At 40.9% G+C, this 17,386-nt stretch overlaps 1 protein-coding gene across 1 annotated transcript in view; it reads right to left on the reverse strand.

The window, feature by feature from the left end:
- Window positions 1–1,603: 1,603 nt before the first annotated feature.
- ADAMTS20 (ADAM metallopeptidase with thrombospondin type 1 motif, 20) overlaps window positions 1,604–17,386 on the reverse strand; it is a gene marked incomplete at both ends in the record, with an annotated part of 83,012 nt that continues 67,229 nt past the window's right edge. Inside the window, 11 exon segments of the mRNA XM_009702176.1 lie at window positions 1,604–1,689; window positions 2,336–2,440; window positions 5,319–5,410; window positions 6,148–6,281; window positions 6,687–6,781; window positions 6,879–6,973; window positions 7,133–7,262; window positions 7,390–7,590; window positions 8,256–8,426; window positions 11,413–11,586; window positions 12,821–12,988. Coding sequence (XP_009700478.1) covers window positions 1,604–1,689; window positions 2,336–2,440; window positions 5,319–5,410; window positions 6,148–6,281; window positions 6,687–6,781; window positions 6,879–6,973; window positions 7,133–7,262; window positions 7,390–7,590; window positions 8,256–8,426; window positions 11,413–11,586; window positions 12,821–12,988 — 1,451 coding nt within the window.

A 17,386-nucleotide genomic window follows, 5' to 3' on the forward strand; every position in this document is an offset into this window, starting at 1 on the left:
TTTTAATTATGAATGTAAACATTTCTAGGAAAATAATGTTTTAGATTCTTATTAATGTTTACAACTAATATAAGGCACATAGTGCAAAAATACATTTCTGATGCAGAGATCACAAAATAATTACCTACATGTGTTACCTAAAAAGTAGCTGCTTATACTTCTGTGCTACAGTATTGGTTTTAATACATATTGCTAATTCATGGCTAACTCTTTGTGGGTAAGAGTGTGATAGAGCTGCCATTTGATCTACCGATTGTACTGGCATGCAAAACAAATATTTGGTTTACAGAATGCATATTGTCAGAAAAACCACATATAGCTATCTGGTACATAATGTATGTTATTATGCATGTAGAAAATTTTATTCTGAATACCTGAGAGTTGGCCCTGAAATATTTGTATGCATATATTTCCGCAGTTCTGGACTGTAAAGTAATACAAAACAACAAATCAAAGAGCTAGATCATTTTTAAGACCTTGTAACTCTTTCATACACTTACTTTTCTGGAAGAAGTAATTTTAACTAGCGAATGTTAGAATTGTATTTACAAATATTGAAAAATTAAACTGAGTCAAAGATGGACAGCAAAACCACTGTAGGGCTTGATGCTGCCTCTGCCCGGGGTTTTCACTGATGTCACTGAAAACTACATTGAATTGGACTACGAGAGGGATGCGCACTACAGCCTTCCCTACTATGCCATCGGCCAGTATAAAGGAGTGAGGCCCATACAGAAAGTGTTTAGTAAATACCTATTCATACAAGCACATAACAAGATGCTACGGTAAACAGAATACACTGCTTTTACAGTATACTTGGATGAGAGGCAAGGATTTAAAATCGGATTTCCAAGCAATTTGTTTCCTTATTTTTTTTTTCCTGTAACCACAACAAAACTAAGCCTAGATGTTTAACATGTGCTATAGAGACTACAGAGCTTAAACCACACTTCTCAGGATTACTGCTAGTATTTGAGCGCCACAAAGAATATAATGACAGGGATGGGGAAAAAAATGCTTTTACTGGCAGAGAAACACACAGATCTATAGAAACTAGCTCAAGTATGTTGGTTATATATGTTTCTGCTGTAAGTTTTTGACAGATAATTCCTAAAAGGTTTCACAAAATTGGAAGTATTTGAAATTATTACCTGTCTTCTCTACATAGCAATAACTCTTTCCTTTCTATATTTTAGTACAGTTGATCAAGAAAACCAGTACGGTATAAATTTTACTGAATACTGCATAAAGAATTGCACTGATTAGTTGCAGGTAGAGTATTACAATTACAGTACAATTTAGAGCGCTACCCATGGTAGTAACCTCAGAGCAATTTATTTGCTAATATACACTGTATCTTGAATGAATGCCTCTCCATTAAAACCTGAAGGTTTATGACTGATTTATGCACTTGCTATCCCACAAACAGATAATACATCTCTGAATAAACACTGAAGAAAACAGGAATTCTTAGTACTATTACAGTAATGATCATTACAGAGATGAAAGAATTAAAATATATGTATATTACACAGCACCTACAATTTATGCCTAAACGGCTGATGTCCCTGCTTTGATGCTCTTACCACATCAGAGTTCTCACTGTATTTGAAGCTGGAGACCAATAATTGCGTTAGGAATACATTTTCCACAAAATCCTCCACATCTTCCATATATTTTAGTACCATCCTGGGAATTAGACAAAGAGAGCAGTCAATCAAGAAAAGCGATAGAAATCACAGTTGTACAAAAGGCTCCTCGAGGTTTGCACACAACAGAAGTTTTGACAAGTCGTACCTACAAACACTAAATCAAGAGACAGCATCAAATTAGCAACACAGGCCCAGAGATCCTTTATCAGTATCGCTGGATACCTTCTCTCCTGGCTTACCATCCAGTGTTGTCTTAAACTGTGCATGCTTACTGCTCCTGCTCAACTGCTCTTTTGGTTTCCCTCACAAATCAAGTTGGAGGTGAACCATCTGTAAGGATCCTCTGTAGTAGGGTAACTCTAAAGAAATGTTTCCTTGGGGTATTCTGTTTTTTTTTTTTTTTTTAAAGTATTACTAAGTATCTTCAAAACTTTTAATAAACTTTTAATAAAATCAGTAAATGAAGGGTAGGCAGGCAGTGTTTATCTGGATTCGATTCTGGGCAGTGTGACTAAACATAGTTTTTGCATTACATCTGGAAGATGACTTAGATGGGTTAGAGACCTTGAGCACTACTTTTGATTCACAAGTAGCTTTCACTACAGAGTCATCACTCCAGACACACCTGGAGGCATAATACTGTGAGCCATAAGAGGAGGTAAAGGAAAACCACATTGACTTACGTGGGATCTGTGTATGTCAGCAGTTGCGTAGTTGCCCTGAGCAATCCACCTTACTGTACTGGATAATCTCAGACCCGTACCAGCCAAATTAATGCTGAACTGTCCCTAACACACACACAAAAAAAAAGCAAAAGGTAAAATACAGAGCTGATAAACAGAGTTCAAAACACTAAAACACTTTACATTGGTATATCTGCACGTATCACTTAGGGTATACCTAGACATGAAGTACTCAAAGGTGTGTACTTAACCTGGGTTAGTTACACTGCACTACACCCTTTTTTTGGACGCTCAGGACACAGACCGACAACCAAGTTATTCTGCAGTAAGTAGCACCTGTGCATCAGTTGACCTGCAGCATCTGCCTGCAGAGTCTGAATACAGAACTAATATCAGACAAGCCAAATTATTTTAGCCTCCTTTCTACATACTAAGTTTTGATTTACAAAAAGTACAGACTTGTAACACGCAAGAATTAGGCTGGCTTTCTTGAAAGATTTTTTTTTTTTTTTAAAGTGCCTGAACTTTTTGGAAATAACATGGTCAGGACCTACTGCCATCTGCCAATTATGGACAAATCACTTCTTAGCCATCTAATTCCCAAATTTTGCAAGTGCACTGTCGAAGCATCATCATCTTATCTTCCATTTCTTTTTCAGTATAACAAATAATGTAATTGAACACAAATATAAGTGGAGGTTAAAATAAATAAATTCATTGCTAAGTGCAATGTCTGCAATATAAACCATTCAAGACAGTTTATTGATTCTAAAATATTTGCCTACGCAAATACATACTCTGAAAAGTAGGTTTAAAACAGTCAGTTCATATGAGAATAAGAAATGTATTAAAAGCAACAAACTGCACTGCCTTGGTAAACAAACTGGGGTACAGAAGATTACTAAATTGCATTCACACAGAATTGCAGTATGTGGAAAGCAGTACTACCTCCGCAAAGAGCCCGATGATCAGTTTAGGCAGCACTACAATCAGAAGACTCCTGCGCACCTCCATACAACTCACTGAAGGCCTGAATTTCTGTATTCAGACCTAGTTAAAATTGCCTAAATCCTGAGATCAAAGCTTTAGCAAGGATAACATTTCTATTACATATGGTAGCTTCTGTATTTTATTGCTTAATATCATCATAGTCAGATTTTTAAAAATATTTTTATATATATAAATATTTGTGTGGGTAGATGTATGTGTGCGTGTATAAAAATACAGCATTCAGCCTTTATTGTTGTGATTCACTGAAATTCCTTCACAAAAATTCAGTCTTTTATTGGTCAGTATGGCAGATTTGTTTTGAGAGCACTTCTACGTAAAGTTGCCGTGCTCATAGCACTCAGATACTCAGGATGAGCTAACATAAGCTTATATGCATAGGGCAGGTTGGTCTTCAAGTGCCCCAAAAGTGAGAGATTTCCATTTAATGGACAAAGCATCTGGAGGAAATTCATACAAACAGCGTGGAAAGCTTTCCACAATTAACAGGCCCAAAGTAACGTCATTCCCGGTGATATCATTTTGCAAAAATAAATGGGAAGAGCTATGTACAATTATAATGACAGCTTAACAGCTGTCTGATGCGTCATGCAGCATACTCAAGGCCAGGAACAGATTTCAGGGACAGAGTGCGGGCATGGAGGCCTTTTTACTCCATTAAGTGTCACTTTCGGTGCAGATCTTAGAGACAGAAATGCGTCAGTGCAAAACCACGTAAGCAGAACAGCTTCCCAGCAGCAGTTACAGATTGCAAATAGATTTGTACTAAGCCCAAAGAGTTTGCAGGCTGAAGGTATCCAACACTGTAATGTTTTCTTGTCAGGGGTTAAGTCTGCCTCACTTAGGGACTTCATTCGTACCTAAATTGTACCTAAATTGTCTCTAACTGTCCTTGAATGCATCCACCCACATAGCCTGTCCTAAGTTTAAGCACCTAGGACAGATGGACAACAGGCACTGACCTCCATGCAAGTCTGAGCTAGTCGATCTTAACTCCCTTTATAATCAGTGAAAAGAAGGACGCACTTGCAGAGGACGGCTGACCTCATTCTAAGGTGTCTAACTGGGTAAGATTAGCTGAACTGGTTTCTAGGGAATCCCACTGCTGCCAACGGGCTCCAAAGGCAGCCTAGGTTGCCTGGTTCAGACTAGGGCTACGTCTGCGTTAGCAGAGAGACTGCAGGATGAGCAGATCCGTAGAGTGAAAACGTTGGGTCAGAGAGCCCGACGTCTGTATACAGTACACAGGTCGGGGTTTTACTTTGGACTAGCTCTCATCTAGTCCCATAGACTGAATCCTCATTAGCAGATAGAGTGCATTAAGATCCTTCTTCTGGAGCTCGTTGTTTGATTTAGTTTCATCCAGAAGGCATCCCGTTCATCTCTCTCAAGACTGCTCCATGATGTGAGCCAACAAACAGTAAACTGGGTCAATATAGGGATTACCTTAAAAAACACAATTCAATCCCAACTAAAATACTAACATAGACACACAAATGGATGCATAAATTTTAAATTATACTGCTAAACAGGATTTCCTCTGGTAGTCTTCAAAGATATGAAGCACCAGGAGAGAGAGAAAAGATAAGAAAATTCTGCAGGATTATGGAAAAGGAAAGTCACTAAGGGAGAACAAGGATTGAGAAGGGATCAGGGGAAACAAAGGATACATCACGCCCAGAGGGAGGGAGAGCAAGACATGAAATCTGTAGAAAGCTGGATATACAGACGAGGAGCCTAGAGGGCAAGTGTGGGGTAAACAATTTGAGGGAGAAACGGGGGGAGGCAGGGGGGAAGACAGTGGAACAGGAGAGAAAAGAGTAGAGAAAAAATACTTGTTAATGTAGTACACAGACTAGACAGAATAGGAGATTGGTGTAGAACCTTGCAGCTCCAAACCAGTCACACAGATCCCCCCCCAAAAACCCGCCCCCCCTTACGTGTGCGTTTCAAGGGGATAAAACCCCATAAATACCTGTGGACATCTGGCAGCACTGTAGCAATCTCCAGCCGTAGCAAACGGGACTGCTCTCCCAAGTATAGTCTGAGCAAAAAGAAAATCTGTGGCTAGAAAACAGAAAATTACTTAACAGTGAACGCTGCCGTAGAAGTTCAGGTGAAAACAGCGTGAAAAAGCATTAGTACGGGGGTGTTTTGGATTGGGGGGGGTGGTTTGTTGTTTGTTTGGAGGGGGTTTTTGTGTGTGTTTTGGGTTGGTTTTTTAGAAACCACATTTTAAATGGTCCATTTTGGTTAACGCAACATCAGTCCAAGCTACAAGCCCAGTTTTATTTCTGAGATAGGAGGGGGTGAGGAGGAGGAGGGACGTGCCCTTGGACACAGCTCCAGGGGGGCTGGTTGTGGGCCACCTTGGTACTTTCACGAGGGGCTGGAAAGTGCCACAAGATTCTCTGTCATTTTTGTAGGTCTGCCAAGGGTTGAGAAGGGACTAACTACGGCACAGGACGACTTTCCCAAGAAAAATTCGCCAGGGACTAAAAGGAAATGGAATAAGGGGAACAAAACCTTAGAAACTGAAGCTAGCTCACATATAAAATAGGAATCTGCAAGATTCGTGCCACTTGACTACTTGGGGCAAACTAACAAGGGAAGCAGTGGTGGTTTCTTGATTATTTTTTTTTTCTTTGAAATTCCCATTGAATTCCTAAAGCAAATAAGAATGTTGTTTGCCCAAAAATGGCACAACTGGATCTATAAGTGCGTCAAAATGGTAATTTGGTAATTATGACCACGTGCAATTTCAATAGAACACTCACACTGGTTACAACTGCCAAAATGCTTACTTTTAATTTGCATGGAAGCTACATCAAATCTTATTTTGCTAAAAACCGTGAAGCCAGCTGCAAGGTAATCATTTCGACAGGCACAGTCTTGCCTTCTGCTTCCATTGAAAGGACATTCATATGGATTCTGCAGCCTAGAGAATAGCAAAGATTTAGTTTTCCTTTTGACATTTTTCCATAACACAACATCATAGTGAAAATTAATTGCATTGCACCATGCTACATAAAAAATACCAAACAGTTACTGAACAAGAAGCCTGGCTATTAATCTTGGCTCATCTGAAACACTAGCATGGATCGAAGTAATTTCTACTAAAGTCAAGACAGAAAATTTTTACAATCATTTAGTTCAATTAACACAACTTCAGCCTGGAAGTATCCACATTTCTGCATGTGTGTTCATATGTCTGGATATTCAAAACAGCAAATCGAGGGAAAAAAGTCTACTCTTCTGTTCTCAGAAAAGGCAAGTATTATTTTATTCTTTTATTTTGGAAGGAATAAATGCACTTCATAAAGTTGCAAAACCACTTTTGTACCTGAATCCATATACTTCAGAAAAGTTGTCTGCTTCACCTTTTACCAATGTCAAATATTCTTTGGGATTCTCTAAGTGCATGCCTGAGCAATAAATCTGGAAGAGAAAATGCAACCCTTTACCAAAATCTTTATTAGAAAAGTATTATTTCATAAAAATATGTGCTCATAAAACTCATAAATATTAAGAGTACCTTTATCATCCTTCCCTTAACATCAAGTAGGTATTCACCATCCTTTCTAATCCCTTTTTTAATCTGGATATCTTTGCAGGTGGTAAGAATTTCACCTTCAAAATGAATGATTAAATCATATTAATATATTTCATGAATAGAGCTTAGTTTTAGGACTTACTTTTGCATAATTCTGCTCCAAATATCTTTATAGCTTTTATATAAGTAACCTGAGAAAGCATTAATTTCAGCTGAAAATTAGAGCTATCACTTACATTCTTCCTCACGGCAGAGCTTTCTGGTATTTGGTTTTAAACGTGGCAGGCACAAGTCGCTGGATAAGCCATTTTCAGTCATACATGCTACGGTTCTCTCCTTTACCCCCACTCCACAGGACACTGAGCACTAGGTGTGGATAGCCAGCAAGGGTTAGTTCAGTAAATAACCAACATAATTATGTCAGCAAATTAGTCTTGGCATTCATTTCTGTTTGAAACAGCTATCGAAAATGAGTTTGCACATCTGTACTCACTTGGGTCCACTTCCCCACTCTCCAGGTAGCCGCCTGTGAACATCCTTTGATATTACATTTATAAGTGTATGGGGATGGCTCTACCGGGCAGTCTCGGTACGCCACAGTCCGAAGGCCACGGGCATGCTGATTTTGAACAGAATGGATTCCAACACAGTATGTGATCCTCTGCTGGTGACCAATCCCACAGCTGGCTGAGCACTGAAATAAAATCCCCAAACACAGGCATTATTTCTGTGAAACAACCGTTCCGCAGCATTGCAATTACAGATAAGTCAGCTCTGGTCCTCGCTTTGGCAAAAGCCTGTGATCTGATGCGTGCCACCTTGGGGCTGGTATATCAGTGTGCAGAAGTGAAGGTCCACAACACTTAGGGGTGCAAGGAGATGGAAAGTCCCGTGCTGCCCTTTTCTCGGAGCTCCCGGAGGCTCCAGAGCCGTTGGCGTTGCCCCCTCTCAGCTCAGCACGCACACGGACACGCGGCCGTAGGGAGTGCAGGTGTGCACGGGAGACAAGGCACTGATCCATCACGTCACGGAATGCAAGGGAAAGATTTTTGTTCGCCTCAGTGAGATCAGCTTGCAAGAGAGATTCCTGGGAACCAGTGAAGGAATCCTGTGGTAGGGGCTGTTCTCTACCTGGTGTTCACAGGTGCCAGGGGACTACCAGAAGACTGGTAACAGTCACTACAATAAATCACACACGGCTGACTGGAAGGTTCAATGTGGAGAAAGTTTAGTCATCCGTGTTCAGATGAAAATATAAATTTTTTTTTTCTCTGCACACATAATGTACATTGTACAGCAATATTGCAATCTTAAATGTAAAGTTACGTGAAAGATGTGTGAGCAGTATAGTTCGTTTACCTGTGACAGGTCTCCTGTAAGCACAACATATTTAGAGGGAGCTACCCTGCAGTTTTTGGTTGATGGAGGCTTTGTGGCAGGATCACAGAGGCTTTCATCCACTTGGAACTGATTTTCAGCCACACACTTAACCTTCCGGTGTAGTTCCTTTCTTCTATACGATGCTGAGCACTGAGAGTGAGAAAAACAGTCACAGTTTTTGTACTTAAACTAGCCATTTACAGAACAGAGTTATCTGCTGATTGCCACACACCAGTAAAACCCAGACAGCAACACCTTCTATGACATCTGCTGTCAGTGTCAGACTGAATCAAAATCCTCTACTTTGTTTTCAAAGTTCAGGTACCTCTAATCAGCTGAAAAAACAATGGTGTATAATGACATGAAACTAACTGTCGGGCAAGACAGATGAGAAAATGAAAGTGTCAGGCCAAGATGACAGGTTGAGTGAAAAAGTTCTTCTATACGAAAAAGGGAAGAGCCAAAAAAGGATTTCAGTGAAATATGAAAGCAGTAAATTAGTCTTGAAAACAACGCAAAAAGAATCCCTTGAAGCACATAGCACGCACATGACTTTATGCTGATAAAAGAAAACAAACCACAGCTGCGTATTAATGAAGCCAGCGGCAGCTTTGGGCAGCAGTACCCGTGGAGGCTGTGCCTTTGCCCTGAGTGTCCTCAGACCCCTGCCCACGGTGGGCTGGTGGGATGGAGTCGTCACAGTTCTGCCAGGACAGGGCGAGAACCTCGCTGCCACCAGATCCCAGAAACGGGGAGGTTCAGGCTAAGGAATACCTATCAAGAGCACGTCCCCAGCTACGGGTGTCTCAGATGAGCAAGCACTGAGCCCAAGGAACTGCTCCACAAATTTCACTGACATAAGTTCATTATTGAAAGAAGCTGCAAAATATACACCTGGGCTTACAGACTTCACGTGACCTGAAAGCTCTAAACGTGCAGAGACCCAGATAAGCAATCATTCAGATGAAAAGCTTTAGCTTTTTATTCGCTCCACATGAGCAACAAGTTAATAGGCAAAACAATCAGTAACATCACCTTATTGATGTGGAGAAACAACAGTTGTATTACACCTGAGGAGCAGCCTGTCATCACTCTTGGGGGGGTGAGGGGGGTGCAGGGGAAGGAGTCTTGAGGGGAAAAAAAAAATCCAACAAAAATTCACTTGCATTAGGTAGAAGTAAGGTCCTAAGACCTGAAGGAGAAATTTAAGCATTGACTCATGATTAGGGCATGAAGTGGGTATAATCCCCCAGTCTTGCTGAGTGATTGCCGCCTTTGTGGAAAAGATGAGGTGACAAAGAGGATGGCAGGAGATCAGGGAGAGCAATGAGAGTAAATCAGCGAGAGGCTTACCTCCCCAAAGGTCCACAAGAGACTGTGGCCCAGCAACAGAAGCCATACATGCATTAAGCCTTTAAGAAACCTCGTCACTCAGAGAATGAAAACGTTGTGTGGACTTGCATCAGGGGAAGGAGTGTGGGCACAGTTGGCTGGTGCAGCTTACAGAAACACCTCATCTTTTAAGGGCATGGAGCAGCTCAGGGTGTTAGGCACGTAAGGGATAACACAGTCATGGGATAATGGGGACAGACAGAAGAATCATTTTCATTATGCTTTATACATTAGGCTTGTAGACGTTCTTCTCTTTAGTGTGAAAATCGATATTTGGTAGGAGGATACTGGTTGCTGCTATCATCCAGCCTCCTGGTGACACGCTAGAGACACGCTAGATCTGGAAAATGTTCTGCTCTGCTGTGACTGGTGAGGTGAGAAATGACACACAAGCACTCAGAGCTGAGACAGCTCTGCAAAATATTGTGAGTTTGGTGGAGGACGTACTGCACCGGGAGTGCAATACAGATGGATAAACACTTGAACTACTATTAATACTAGATGTACGGGGCTATATATGAATCTGGTGAGAGAAGGGGACTGAACGCAGGAATTTCAGGCAAACGGCAATATCCATGTAGAAGATGCCACTAGCCAGAAGATGCAGTGAAACGCAATGCATTTGTAGCGGAGAGCTCCAAATACCCAGCTGGAATATACGAAAGTTTGACGGGAAAGGAAAATTCACCCTCATTCTCAGAGTCTGTATTTGTGCTAAAAGGACATTCTGAGCCACTTCCACCAATTCCTGATTTTAACAGCTACATCTGAGAAGAGAACACTTGGAAGAAACATACATTGTCAGCTTTCCTTCACTATAGCTTAACAGAGGAATATTTATGTCCGAACTGCATGAATATAATCCAGGTTTTGCAGAGCATCAACAAATGATTTCTATATTAACAGTAGTCACTTCTACAGCATTGTGTCCCTGAGACTTTTGAGTCTTCATATTCAAAGTTTCAGGGGGATTGCCCTACGAAATTTAATAGTGCAGGTTATCAAGATGCCACAAACAAACAAACTGGGGTTTTGTTTAGTGTTACAGTAAGAGACAGGCTCTTCTGTACACCATTTCAGGAATTATACATAAATTTTGGTATTAACTCTATATATGTTCGTATATTTGCACACATAGAGAAAAAAGCTATTAAATTTTTAACATGTAGAAAATAGTCATCACATCTTTAAAAGTGACAGCTCTCTCCTGAGGGTATCTTTAGATTTTCTTAAATATGAAAATGCATATTTGATAGGAGAATGCTGAGTTTTATTTTGCTTATCTTTTCCGGTCAGTCTTCCAAACAGATCTTCTTGGAAAAACTGTTGCCAAAGGTTTTACCTCTGAGGTTTTTACTTCCAGCTGACATTTCATTTGTATCTCTGTTCTTAAAAAGTGGGATTTTTCAAATGATATTTCATAATGAGGTTTTATTAAACGTTTTATGCACTATGTAAAGAACTCCGGATTCAAGTTACACAGTTCTATTAATAGAGACCTGCTCAGAACTCCACGAGAGCTTTTGTCTACACCAGTAGACGAGCAAATCCTGTATAAGAGAGTAAACAAAGCCTTTGACATTTTTTGTCACTTTTTTTTTTTCAGTTTTGCAAGCCTGACCTTCAAAATATTCAGCATGGTCACTTACTCTGCAACATAACGGCTATTAGAAATTTAACCAAATGCGGGGGGGAACTTTTGACATCACTCAGCTACTTCGTACCAGTTGAAAGCCTTACTTACATCTTCCCATTCATCTGCCAACCACTGGTATCGCGGGCAGGCAGGCAGCCAGCAATGCCTCTTGCTAGCGGGCCGAGCATCACCATCACACATTGCTTCGCTCACTTGACCCAGGCCCGTCAGCTGGCAGTAGATGTCCCTTTGCTGAAACCCCACTCCACAGGATACAGAACACTAAAATTGATCAAAATTAGTTATGTCAGTGTGAAACGAGACAGTCTCCAGAAGGTGGTACAGTTGCCATTATTACAAGTTCTTAGGATACTTCATGGCCCCTACCATACTAGTGTTTCATTGTATCTGAAGAAATTTATGTTGAAAATTTAAAACTACAATGAAAATAAAAATTTATAAGAAATATGGAAAATAAATGCATCGGAGTTACCTAGACTGATCTTGCTGCTTATCTTAATTCATGGTAGGAACATGCACTATAGGCATACGCAAAGCAAAAGTTTACATTTTTTGTAAGACCAAACAGTTTAAAATCTGAGTTTTCATCATTTCTTTATTACAGACTGACGGTCTTGTCTGTTGTTTTAAAATGCAAATATTGAAATGAAAGAAAAAAATCTCAGTATTTCAGGTTAGAAAAATCTTGCAAATGGTGCAGTCTTTTGAGGGTACTTCTCTTTCTTTTGCAGGTAGTACTAAGGATTTTGAATCGTGAGGAGCTTAAAAAGGTCCTGCCTCCTGCCACATGCCTCTTTTCCTCCTTCCTGGCCAAAGTCATTTGACTACAACACCAAGGCTTGCCGAGATAGACAGCCCCCTTCTACCCTAGGCAGAAGCACGATTAGGTCCCAAAGCCTGCCTACAGACTCAAGCCTAATCACAGAGCAGGTATTGCTCTAGCCAGCGTGGCCAAGTTGTGGAGAGTGGTCATGTGTCTTTATCAGTGTGGGGAACTGTATTTTGAAAGAGCGAGTGAAATGCAAACTATCGCCACGTGATCAGTGACACACAATTTCACAACAAGGTGAGAGACCTTTTACAGGACCGAACCAGGGAAAAGGCCAGCACCTGTGCCCACAATCCCTTCTTCTCCTTTCCCCACAACCCTGGCTTCACTTCAATATTCAGACTATGACAGCAGTTACAGTGGTACTACTGAATTCATCAGTGAAGGCAAGGAGTAAACTTAAAAAATTTACAGTTGTCTTGAATTTACAAGGTACCTATTCAGTACAAGGTTCAGATTACCAAATACTTTCAGTTTTCACAGTATCTACTTTTAACTACTTTTAAAAGAAAATATAATGAACTACATACTAATTTGTAGATTTAATTGCGATATGCATATAAAAAACCAGCTTCCTGACAATTACTTCCATTGGAGCAGGGTGTCATGAATACGATCTTGTCTTGTACTCTCACACAGAACATAATTATAGCAGATTTTACATACCTCTTTCCATCTGCTGGCCTTCCAAGCAGGACATCTTCCAGCTCTACATATTTTGTACGTCCGTGGTTTTTTTAAATGTCTGCAGTTTCCTTCCTCTATTTTAGCTTGGAAGCTATTAAAACAATGCACATCACGAAACTTCAAACCTTTTCCACAGGAAACAGAACACTGAAAAGAAAAGTGTATTTCATTACTTTACTAAATATCTCAAAGTAATAAGAAAACCAAAAGAAGCTGTGGCCTCACCCAAAACGGACTCTGTTTACAGGAATAAGTTGCTGTATTATGATGTAACATCTACAGTATGTATCTGAAATTTCTGTGTAAGCTCTCTTGTACTGAGCGTTACCGATCAGATGTCAAACATCTCATGCCTTCATTCATCCGTGTCATCGTTGACAAATACCTGAGCTCAGCCATCCGAATCCATGCAGCAAACAGTTTGATGTTATGATCTCGCAAGAACACGCTCTAGCAGCATGTTTCCAGTACGTATATTGCTATTTCCATCTAAGCGTTACGCTTTATGATAAGAATTAAAGAGAGAACAAACGCAAAATCATGGGTATGCATGTTTCCAGCTATTTGGCTACAAAGCCCTGTTTGCTCCAGCACCTCCCTTCCAGGAGCTTTGGACGTCTTGCTGTACGGGACAGAGGCAAGAGACGCGGTATAACGTAGATGCTATAGGTGATGGTGCAGTCCCCAGAGGCACGGCCTTGCCCCGCCGTCCCGGTATTCTGTTTGCTCCAGAAAGTTGCCACGACAGACACGACCCCACTCCCCCCGACACCCCCTGAGGCCACAAAGGACCCCTAAACCCTGAAGAGCCTTCCTTTTCCTTTTTCAGCAGTTTGTAGCCTTCCCCCCCGCTATGATGTGCCAGGCAAACACCACATGCCCGCCCTTCCTCCCCGGTTTCCCCCGTGAAGCACAGAGGGGGCTCCAGGGGCTTTGGGGCCGAGCCCCCCGCTTCTCCCGGGGTCGGCGGCCCGCGCCCAGGGAAGGGTCCTCAGAAGTCTCCGCCTCAGGAGCGGAGGATGCCACAGCACGGAGTCATCTCGCTCTCTAATTTCTCATTGCCCTCAACATCAGGTACCAACACAACGCTTTTCAGGACACACACGTAGGTGTTTATGCAGCTTGTGCAGCTATCTTTTATTCAACAAAAACAAGATTTGCTGTATGGGGCTAACGGCTGCTAATACCAATAAAATAGGCTAAGAAATCTTTTACCCTGCACCTCAGTCTAAAGTTGTTCCAATAATACCTCTACCCACTAGATACAACATTACATGTTTACTTCTACACAGGTTAGAATTGGGTCTGGCGGTTTTTTGTTGGTGTTTTTTGTTTGGTGTCCCGTTCCCCCTCCCCCCCCCGGTCCAAACTCAACTGAGTTACATCTCTTTTATATTTAAATGGCCTAACTGAATATTTATAATTTGTGCTATTCCTTTTTCTAAGGAAAGAAATTGAAGATTTGTGTGTTGTTAGCCTATTATATTTTTAGTAGTTGCAGAGCAATGCCTGTATAAAGAGATTATTTGCAGTTCTCTTTCATAAAGATGTTCTACTGAATTTTTTAAGTAGAGCACAATTATACAGGAATTAAGAGAATCCACATTTGTTTTCAATTATAATAGATGGGAAGCTGAAGAGGGAGTTCAGAAAGGAAAATACCAGTCTGGATGTTCAGAATAACAGAGGCTTTATGAACAGTTATTTCCAATACTACTAAAACTTTCTTTCAGACAAATACTGTTTAGCTTTGATGATGCAAGCTAGCTGAAACCTGTTGTTATCTTAATGTTTAATGCAGAAACACAAGCAAAAGACATTGAAAATCTGTAGGTAGAAATTATTTCCTATTATTTAAAAACTACTTTTGTATTTAAAAAAATCATTTAATTATAAGAAATATAATTTAACTTGCCAGCAATGTAACTACGGATAAATCATCTGAATTTTTTTCCTTGCTCTAAGAGACATTAACAGATTGTTTCCAACTCATACCAAGAAAATATCCAGATTTAAACAGCTTCTCCCAGAGAGTTTTTTTCACTCCATGTTAATTTAACATTATCTTTAACAACCTAACAAGACATGTTCAACAGGTTGGGATTACGTTGAAAAAAAACTTAAGCGCATGAAAACCTTACAAAGCGTAAGTTTTCGAGAACTACAGCTCCTGCCCGCTTCAGCGCGGTCCCCCAGGGTCAGATTCTCGTACCTGCTGCAGCGAGCACCTCCCGCCAACACCAGCGAGAGGGACAGACACCGAAGTATCTCTGAGCGTCAGACCCTTTACAATTTCAATGGGACCTTGGTAAAATTTAGGCAACTAATTCCAGGATTGTTATTCTTAAAGCCTTGCATACGTACCAGCTACAGAAGCACCTAGGCTGCCCTCAGCCACAGTCCAAGACCTTAAAAAGTTCCTTTGGTGCTGAGCAGTCCAATTCTACAAGCATGCACAATCCTTTTAACAGACTGAGCAGCTCAGCGCTTTACCTGCCCATAACGACAACCAGCATCCTGAAAACAGGTTTCCCTCTATTTCCACTAACAAGTTAAAAAAAGAAAGCAATTGCTTCAAGAGTGCACTGAGCACAGAGCAGGTGAATGAGGCACATTACAAAACACAGGGATAGATGATATTTAGTGCAACCAAAGAAAGAGAAATGCTCTTAATTTCTTTTCTTTAACACATGAAAAAGCTAATGCACTCACCCTGGATGCAGATGATCCAGGATCATCAATGGGATGTTCAAGAGGGTATATTACTCTGTAGGTACAATATTCTCCTGAAATTGGGCATATTCTGGCTTCATTCCTTAGATAGTATATAAAAATAGTACTTTTGGGGACCTTTTCCTCCCAGAATACCTCGGCATCCGATGCAGGTAGGTTCAGCTGTGTTCTTTACTGGATAGTGACCCACCTTCGGCAAGAGAAATGAAGACCACTGTCCAATACAGTTTCTCGCGGGAGACCCCTGACAAGTAGATAAGGGTTGCCTGTCTTCCAGCACAGAGAATGAATACCAAAGAAAGCAAACCAAGTCTCTCAAATACTGAATCAAAAGCTTTAATCAAAGCAGGGGATGCCTCTTAACTTTTCTGTAAGGGCAGAGCATAGCTCCTGCTCAGTTCTTTGAATGAAAAACACAGGTTCCACAAAGGATCCCTGAGTGGGACTCCCAAGCAGCTAACGGCTTTAAATACAGCCTGCAGGGAGGCATCTCGCACTGACCTCTATCTCCACCACCAGTGTTTTCCTTAGAGAGCTGCATATTGCACACACTGCCCTGACACCCGCCTTTCTAGCTTCCTTTCAGCTTTGCATCATCCCTAAGAAGCATCAAATTCTGACTTGTGCAGGAGCAAGGCCTTGTTCTGTGCTCTGGAAGCCACTCGTGTCCTTTTGTTGCATCTTGCCTACAGCATGTTCCTTACAAGGCTGATTTTTGCCCTTCACGAGCCTGTGTTCCTTCTTGGAGCTGCTGCCGCATGATTACACGCTCTCTGTGGACCATGGTCCTCTCACTGCTTGGTGCCCATCCTGTCCTGAGAGATGCTCTGGTAGGGATCTTCCCATGTCTTAACTCTCCTGACTGGGCAAAGTACAACCGCACTGAACTCTCTGGCTGCTCAACCTCCTTCTGTTCAAACTTGAACACGGTCAAGAACAACGTAGTCCTTAGGGCCCAATACGTCTATAACGTGGCTTCACTTGTATGACATTCCACACAACTGGTGGCTTATGGACAGTACATTTTCCATATGTTTTCTGCATATTGCACGTGTAGGAAAAAAAAAATCTGTAAGAACTTCAAATCTCAAAACATTTCTTTAAAAAAAATGCAAGTTTAAAAAACCATCCTGTAACCATTTTACACAGAAACTCCAGCACTTGTCTCAACATTGGCTAAAGTAATACTTCCCATATGTCAGGTTCTTTTAAAAATATAAAAGTACAGTAAAAACCTGGACTTGATTACTATTGTTCAAAGTCATTCATAACATTGGTAAGTAGGATTCATCTGTTTGGGTTTTTTTTCATAGTAATAAAGTTCTGTGAGGATCAGCCCTGCAAAACTCCCGGTGCTTTCTGCGGCACAGACGGACTCAGACAGGCACACCATCAGCAGGTCCTACCAAATTAAGGCTCTTTCTGCAGCTGACATGCAGAGTTTCACTGAAAGCTTTTTGATTCTTTTGCTATTATTATTTCATTGAAACGTTGAAGACCTTGGATTATTTGGTGGATTCTGTCCTAAATTTTCTTAACCTTTTCTTTCAAGGGAATGTTTTGTGTAGCTTAGCTGGTAGCTCCGTGGGCTTCTGGATACTGAAAAACAGACCAGTAAGTGGACAGCATAGAACAGTTTCTTTTTGTACTCATGTTAGATACACAGGGACTTAAAATATAAATGACTGACTAAAAGCAGTGCTGTAGCCATACTGGTTTTGGTTGGGATAGACTTAATTTTCTTCAGCCTAGCTAGTATAGTGCAAGGTTCGGATTTGTCCTAGAAACAGTGTTGATAACCCAGGGATGTTT

Source organism: Cariama cristata, unplaced genomic scaffold (assembly GCF_000690535.1).
Source record: "Cariama cristata isolate BGI_N322 unplaced genomic scaffold, ASM69053v1 scaffold8850, whole genome shotgun sequence".
Lineage (NCBI taxonomy): Eukaryota > Metazoa > Chordata > Aves > Cariamiformes > Cariamidae > Cariama > Cariama cristata.